Consider the following 7,164-nt stretch of genomic DNA (forward strand, 5'->3'; position numbering starts at 1 on the left):
AGGTGGGATGTAGAAAAGGGATTTTGTAAGTCCCCGAAGAAAAGTAAATTGAAATTTCAAAAACGGGAACAATTTACTTGTGAAAACTTACTCATGAATTTCGGAACTTGAAATTCTCAATACACGCGCGTGTTGATGTAGGTGTGTAGGATTGCAGGCGTGCTATCGATCCTGGGTCGGGAATTGTAAACTATCTTTCAATCCCTGCTGTGTGGCCGATACAGGTCTGGCCGAGGTAAGCCGATCGAGGAGCTGGCCGATGGATGCTTGTGCAGGGGCGCGTAGGCGCTGCAGGGGTAGGCACGCAGATGAGACTAGCATGGGCAAGGAGCTGCTGCAGTGATGCTTGAAGGTGGCAGCAGCGGTTTTCAAGGATTTTTTTGTTGAAATTCGGAGCAGATTTGCCTCTGAACAGCTTTCACTTCGATTAGTGTGTAGGTCTCAAAACAACTTTGATATGGCTGAAATTAGGAGGTCAGATAGAAGAGACAGAGATGAACAACTTTGATGAAGGAAGCATTTTGATCTGAGGCCCTTATCAAGACGTTTCGGGGCTTGCAAACAGGCTGATCTGCACAGGAACGAGCGTCCTGCTGTGCTGCAGGGGCAGAGGCCGCAGATGGGTGCGTAAGGGCTGCAGGGGCAGTGTGCAGCTCAGAGGCGCGCCGGTGGGCAGCAGCGGCTAGTCTAGCACTGGCTAGGTGCAACGGTGAAAAGGTGATGTTGAAGAATTTTCTGGTTTTGGATTTTTGATCTCAAGGTTAGGGCTCGTGTTGATAATGTGTTTAAGTATGAGATATTTTGAGAGATATTGATGAGTGAATTGTATTTCATTATTGAGAATAGGAGCCCTATATATATGGATTACAAAGTACACATTCTAATGTTATAAGGAAATCTAATCCGAATAGGACTAGGAATTCTAGAACTTTCTCTCCTATTACAACCATGAAACTAATCCTAGTTTGAATAGGCACACAAAACTGATTTTCTTTCAACAGTACGTTGATTCTTATTTGTTCTATTTCTCATTGTCTTGAAACTACAATAATCTTAATACAACAGCGTGATCAGTTTAGTTTTTTAGTGTAATCCCAGTGAGTTGCCTATTCACCCCCCTCTAGGCCATTCTAGTACTGTCACTTTGCATCTTGAAAAGTGAATCTGAAACCAAAAGAGCATCTGAAAAAGACTCAACAAGAGAAGACTGGGTGGATGAAGGACATCATAGAAAGATTTTTTAGCAGCTTGGAGGGGCGAACAGTCCTGCAGCATGCAGCTCTCATCCTCCAGGTCTTCATCCAGAATAATATCACTCATGTACTTGATAACAGAACTGTTGGAGTAACCAACATATCATCAGTTTCTTCCTCAGAAGATGGGCTCAAAGACGTACTTGAATCACTTGAATGGTCTAAGTTAGCTGGATGGATAAGTGTATTGATGGTTCCCGAGTTACTTTGAACCCCTTCATAAGATTTGGATTGGAAGTGATTGAAGTTGAGCCAAGGCCAAAACTGAATCCCTCAAAAAGGGTATCCATGAAAACAGCCTATCTAACAGGACCTGCTCAGTTTCTTGATTTACAAGAAATTCGAGTACAATATGAGATTATGGAAATATAGATTGTGGACTGGAATAAGAAATATTTCAGAGTTCCTTGCATTTGAGCAAAATCATAAAGATTAGACAGATCGGAACTGGAGGTATATTTATACGTTCACACAGAGAGGATTATATTTATTATCCCTTTTTCTCTTCTTTTTTCCGGAAATAGAAGCTGAGAACACTATTGAGAGCAATGAACCTTCAGAGCTTTGACTAGTCAGAAGCCACCTTCTATTAAGTGCATGTAACACATGGACACCAGAATGATATTTTCTGTCAAGTTTGAAAATTTACTGATGTTTTTCGATAGCAGTCCCTTCTCCTGTTAATTTCATATCATAAGATTCAGTAATTCAGACAGCTTATGAATATCTTCCATATGACATTGTACAATTGACTGCAATTACTTAAAATCTTAGCCAGAAAGCCCAAGGCAGTTGTTCACTTGGAGGTTATACCTTTAAGTTTGTTAGTTTTGAAGTTTAGCAATTCAATTCGAAAGAGCTCGTGAAGTTAGAATTGATTTGATTATTTATTTATTTACTTATTTTATATATTTGAAATATTTCTCTGCCGATGAATTGCCTCAAATAGTGAAATGAACTTAAACGCATCAAAAACTTAAACTTTGATAGGAAAAACATGTTTATACTGAAAAATATCTTGATTTATAGAAGGTACTGCTTATAACTATACATCTAGAAATAATCTGCACTTTAATTTGCCTTGTTACTAAATAGAAATGGATTTCAGTATATTATGTGTACTGATGATGGTGTTCTTACTATGTGCGGGCGGCTCAAGTAGTCAAAAGTGACCAACATATTGGACTAGGGAGGCAAGAACTTAAATTATATAAAATTAATGGATTGAACTAATCTAATATTAATTGGGTGGGAGACCTGTCTTTTCTGTCTTCAGCAAGACTAAATAGTTGTTCTTTTCTCCCTCTATCTCTCTGTGGCGACTGTGGAGGCGGAGGATTGATCCCCCGTGGGATAAAGATTTCCAGTTTAGCCTTTGGCCTAAACTGACAGTGGCGGGTTGTTTGGGTTCCGACCCGTCCTTTCTTGGCGGCAGAAGGCCGCTTGTTGATGCACTGGGTGACGGAGGCTAGGGCTGGTGGTGTCCTTGGTGGCCGTGGTTTTGAACACAGGGCGTTTGGCGTCTCGGGGTCGGCGTCTTTGAAGCAACAGAGGTGGTCTGGTAGCACAGTGATCGCTAGGATTCCGGGGAGGTCTGTTGGTGCGGACGTAGGTGACGACGTGGTTGGTGTGGCTCAAGGGCTGGATCGGGATCATGGGCCTGCTGGTGGTGGGCTTACGGTTAGGGTTTGGACTCCTAGTCTACTTCAGACTTTTCCTTGGTCTCCAATTACTAGGACTTTTGGGCCCCTAGTTTTTTTTTTTGGTTGAACCCGGGGAAGCCCCCTCTACGTAGGATGCTTCTTTGGGAACATGAATAATATTGGGGAAGACTTTTAACTGTGTTCGGAGGCTTCTCTAGTAGTGTCAGGTTACTGTGTTACATGGAGCCTTAACTCTAAGGTTACATTACGTTTGATTAGTTTAGGGCTTTGATTTAGGTTTTTCATTCATGGCTCAATATTATCGTTGCCCTGCTGTTCGGGTGAGTCATTTTGTAATGTTTTCTTCATTACATTTGAGAATTGACACCTCTTTTGATCAAAAAAAAAGAAAAAGCTTTCTTTTATCAATTGTTAACTTTTACCTCATACTATTTTGTTTCCCCTTTTGCGAATTCAACTTGCAAGAGACTAGTTGTTATGTAATCTAAATGATAAGGCAATGAGATAGAGAATGAATCAAATTGGGAAGGAATCACAGTCTTCATAAGAATTCAATCCTCATTAATATCCTGTGAAATCGAAATTAAAATTAGTCCGATACTCAACGTCAACGTCCCTTACACAAAATAAGTTTGTGAGGGTAGTTTTGGTATGTACAAGTAGAAATCTCAATTGCCACCTCTTCAACTCCTGACTCCCAGCTATATCAGGAAAGAGGAATGTATATAGGAAAGCAAAAACGACAATCAGTTATTTGGAAACCGAAACACTAATGAGGGATTTAGGGGAAAATCAAAATCATTCTAAACATAGCACCGCACTACATTTCTGCTCAGATCTTGATCGAGGATTTATAATATTTTGAAGCAAAGCTTGAGCGAGCAAGGCCCTCTCTGCTTCTTCGCAAGCAACAATTGAAGATAGTCCATAGTTTTGGTACTACAAGATATTTCCACATTCAGGTGCAGCTTCTACTAATATATACATGTTTCAATCTTTCAATTCCTCTTACTCTAATTTGCTCTGTAGAAACAGAAATGAATTTAAAGAAATTATATTTCGGTTTTAGAAACTATGACTGGGGACTGCGGCATTTGTCTGTAGCGGAAAAAGCCTTTTAGGATCTATTGCAAATTTGAAGCCGATCATTTACTTGGAAACTAACCCATTGCTAACTGGGGCTGGTATGAAGAAAGTTTCATTCCATCAAATTGTATTATGATAAGCATGGAAGAAAGAATAAAATCTCACATAGATCATACTGCGTTTGTTTCGCTTGACGCCCCAAATCGACTGTCACAAAGAAGCTAATATCGCCTAATCCTCTATTTATTAAAAAAAAAAATTACTGCCTTTGTTTATTCGTAGGTGTTTGAAATTCATTTTGGGATTTAGATGTTCACACAGTACAAGGAAATGTTTATAGATTCCATACAAATTGTCTTTCAACCCTTTTAAAGTATGCCCCTGTAGTAGTCAAGGAGTACTAGTATCCAGTTTGTAGATCTCTGATATAGCTTTCCATTAATTCAGAGTCAGGTCCATCCCTCTTTTGCTAGCTATTTGTTAATCTTTCTTGGAATCTGATCGGATCATGGGATTCATATTCATGTTGTCAACGTACTAGAAACGATTAATGATGAAATCATTAAAAATTTATAAGACAGCACAGCCAATTCTGTTCCTGTTTAAAAGACTACCGAAAAAATTCAAGAACAAAGAGACTAGCTAATTGTAACCAGTTGTCTAAAGATGAGAAACACAGAAAGCTAGTCGAAACAAGTTTGATTCTATCGTGGTGTCTTACGATGAAGAATACAGAATGCTATTGGTAATTTGTATATCTTATATAGCTTTTCATTCAGAGTCAGCATTCCTGTTGCTAGTTGTTATTCTTTGTACAAATGTGATGGGATTCATATCATGTCCATTTGCTAGAAAACATGTAATACAAAATCGCTAATAAGAGATATAGACAATCCTCATAAACTTTCTACTAGGACAACAAGACGCAGTAGTTTAGCATTACAGTGAAACTTAAGGTCCTAGGTCCTAGGCAGGAGTCCAAAGTGAAAGAGCGCGGAGGATCCTTCCTTTCCATCCCTGCAGTATCCACTGCCCATCTTCTTCAACTCTAAAATCATTATGATAACCCTTATACAAGTTCTTCACTTTCTTCAACTCCTCCTGGTCCAACGGGAGCTGCTTCAACCCAGCCCTCACATTCCTGATCTGCCATTTCTTATATGTCTCAGGTCTTTCAAACCTTTCCACTCCCTCGCATGCTACGATATTCATTATGTCTCTACCACATTTTTCTCTCTCGATAATCATCCGCCGTTCATCTTCACGAGGAACAGTAGCTTCAAACATATCAAAGAGGGCATAGTAATGCAAGAGTGCCTCTTTGAACCGTGTAGCAAAGAAGGGTGTATTGTGTGTCCCATTGATGATCCCATGAATGAAAAGGTTGGGGTTTATATTCTTGATCAACTTCAGGACGGCATCTCTCGGAGAGTTCTCCATCACCGTCTCATCATGTATGTGCTTTAACCGGTTCAGACAATTGACCACTACCAGTTCGTTTCGGTCAATTTTAAGATCCTCACATTGTATGGTTTCCCATCCTTGAGCAATGACATCGTACTCAAACGGGACATTGAACTTCGCACAATACCTTGCTAGGCGATGCCCGGTCTCTTCAACCCTTTCTCTAGGTCGAAAACCACGTTGCGGAAGCTCAATTCCTGTGATGTGTAACTTGGGAGGTCCATTCGGTCTCTCGGAGAGATGTTGGATAAGGAAGGGCCATTGGAAACCATAAGAAATACCAAAATCAATAATGTGAAGCCTTGTTTCATTTTTTGCTAGCTTCATGATTGTTCTGTTGGCAAATAATTGTGACATCATCTTGAAAGGGCATGAAGTAGTATATACCTGGTAAGCTAGTAAGTATTCAGCGGCTGATGTCTGCCTACTAAAGAGAGGTGAAAATGATGGGGTTCCGACACCAGTAAGTCGCGCCTCTAGGCCATTGGCAAAGTAGTGAGCTAATCTCTGAGTTGCATGTCCATGGGGGGAGGAGTGCTGCCTTATCTTCTTCAGTAGTTCACTCGCCGTTCCTTGTTCATAGCTTGCCACGGCTTGTGCACATTGATTTAGCATGGTGGTCAAATCTACTCCTTCCTCATCTTTATTTTGTCTCTTTGAACGATTTGTTTTAGATCCTTTAGGCTGCCTGTTTTGCTGCAACTGCTCTGTTTCCTCCCTTTTCATAGAGCAATGAGGCGTACAAGATTCCCACTCCCGATGATGATGCTCAGCTTGACAGAGTAACACCTTATCAAACATTTCTTGAGGCTCAGAGTCATCAGCAGAAACAACTGACTGCTTGCTGCTTCTCCCTTCCTCTGGATAATCTCCATCCTCTCTGTGATGATTTTTCTTTCCCTTCATACCATCTGTTGGGTTCTTTACATCATTTTTTTTATCGGATGCCAGATTCCCTTTCACCAAGTGAGAACGTGCTACAGACAGTAATTCGTACCTCTCCTTGTCAATGATATCGAATTCCCCATTAGGAAAGAACTTGTTTGCCTCCCCAACATTTTCGAAATTTCCAAGACTCTGCCTCTCAAAAAGTGAATCTGAAACCAAAAGAGTATCTGAAAATGATTCACCAAGAGAAGCCTTGTTGGGTGAATGAGGATCATTCGGATTAAGGACATCATAGCTAGAAAGATTTTTCAGCAGCTTGGACCGCCAAATAGTCCTGCAGCGTGCAGCTCTCGTCTTCCAGGACTTCATCCAGAAGAATATCACTAATGTACTTGATAACAGGATTGTTGGAGTAACTAACATCAACAGTTTCTTCCTCAGAAGCTGGGCTCAAATCACTTGGATGGTCTAAGTTGGCTGGATGGATAAGTGTATTGGTGGATTCCTGAGTTACTTTGCACTCGTTTGCAAGATTTGGATTGAAAGTGATTGAAGTTGGGGCATGGCCAAAATAAAATCCCTCCATGGGACCAGAAAATCTATCAAAGGGGGTATCCATGAAAACAGCCTATATATATATATATATAACAGGACTTGCTCAGATTCTTGAGTTGCAAGAAACTCGAATATGATATGAGATTTTGAAACTGATCATGACCAAGAAGCTATGGAAAAGAGCAAGTGAAATGAACATTTGAATTTTTTTTACTCACCAGATAGATCAAAGGTGGAACCAATTGGGAATAAGA

The 7,164-nt window shown here is 40.3% G+C and overlaps 1 protein-coding gene across 1 annotated transcript; it reads right to left on the reverse strand.

Moving 5' to 3' along the window:
• Nucleotides 1–4,743: 4,743 nt before the first annotated feature.
• Nucleotides 4,744–7,164, reverse strand: LOC112202453 (scarecrow-like protein 14). The gene has a single exon (XM_024343465.2). The coding sequence runs from the start codon at nucleotides 6,776–6,778 to the stop codon at nucleotides 4,970–4,972; it is 1,809 nt and encodes a 602-aa protein (XP_024199233.1). The 5' UTR covers nucleotides 6,779–7,164; the 3' UTR covers nucleotides 4,744–4,969.

This window comes from Rosa chinensis, chromosome 5, assembly GCF_002994745.2.
Source record: "Rosa chinensis cultivar Old Blush chromosome 5, RchiOBHm-V2, whole genome shotgun sequence".
Lineage (NCBI taxonomy): Eukaryota > Viridiplantae > Streptophyta > Magnoliopsida > Rosales > Rosaceae > Rosa > Rosa chinensis.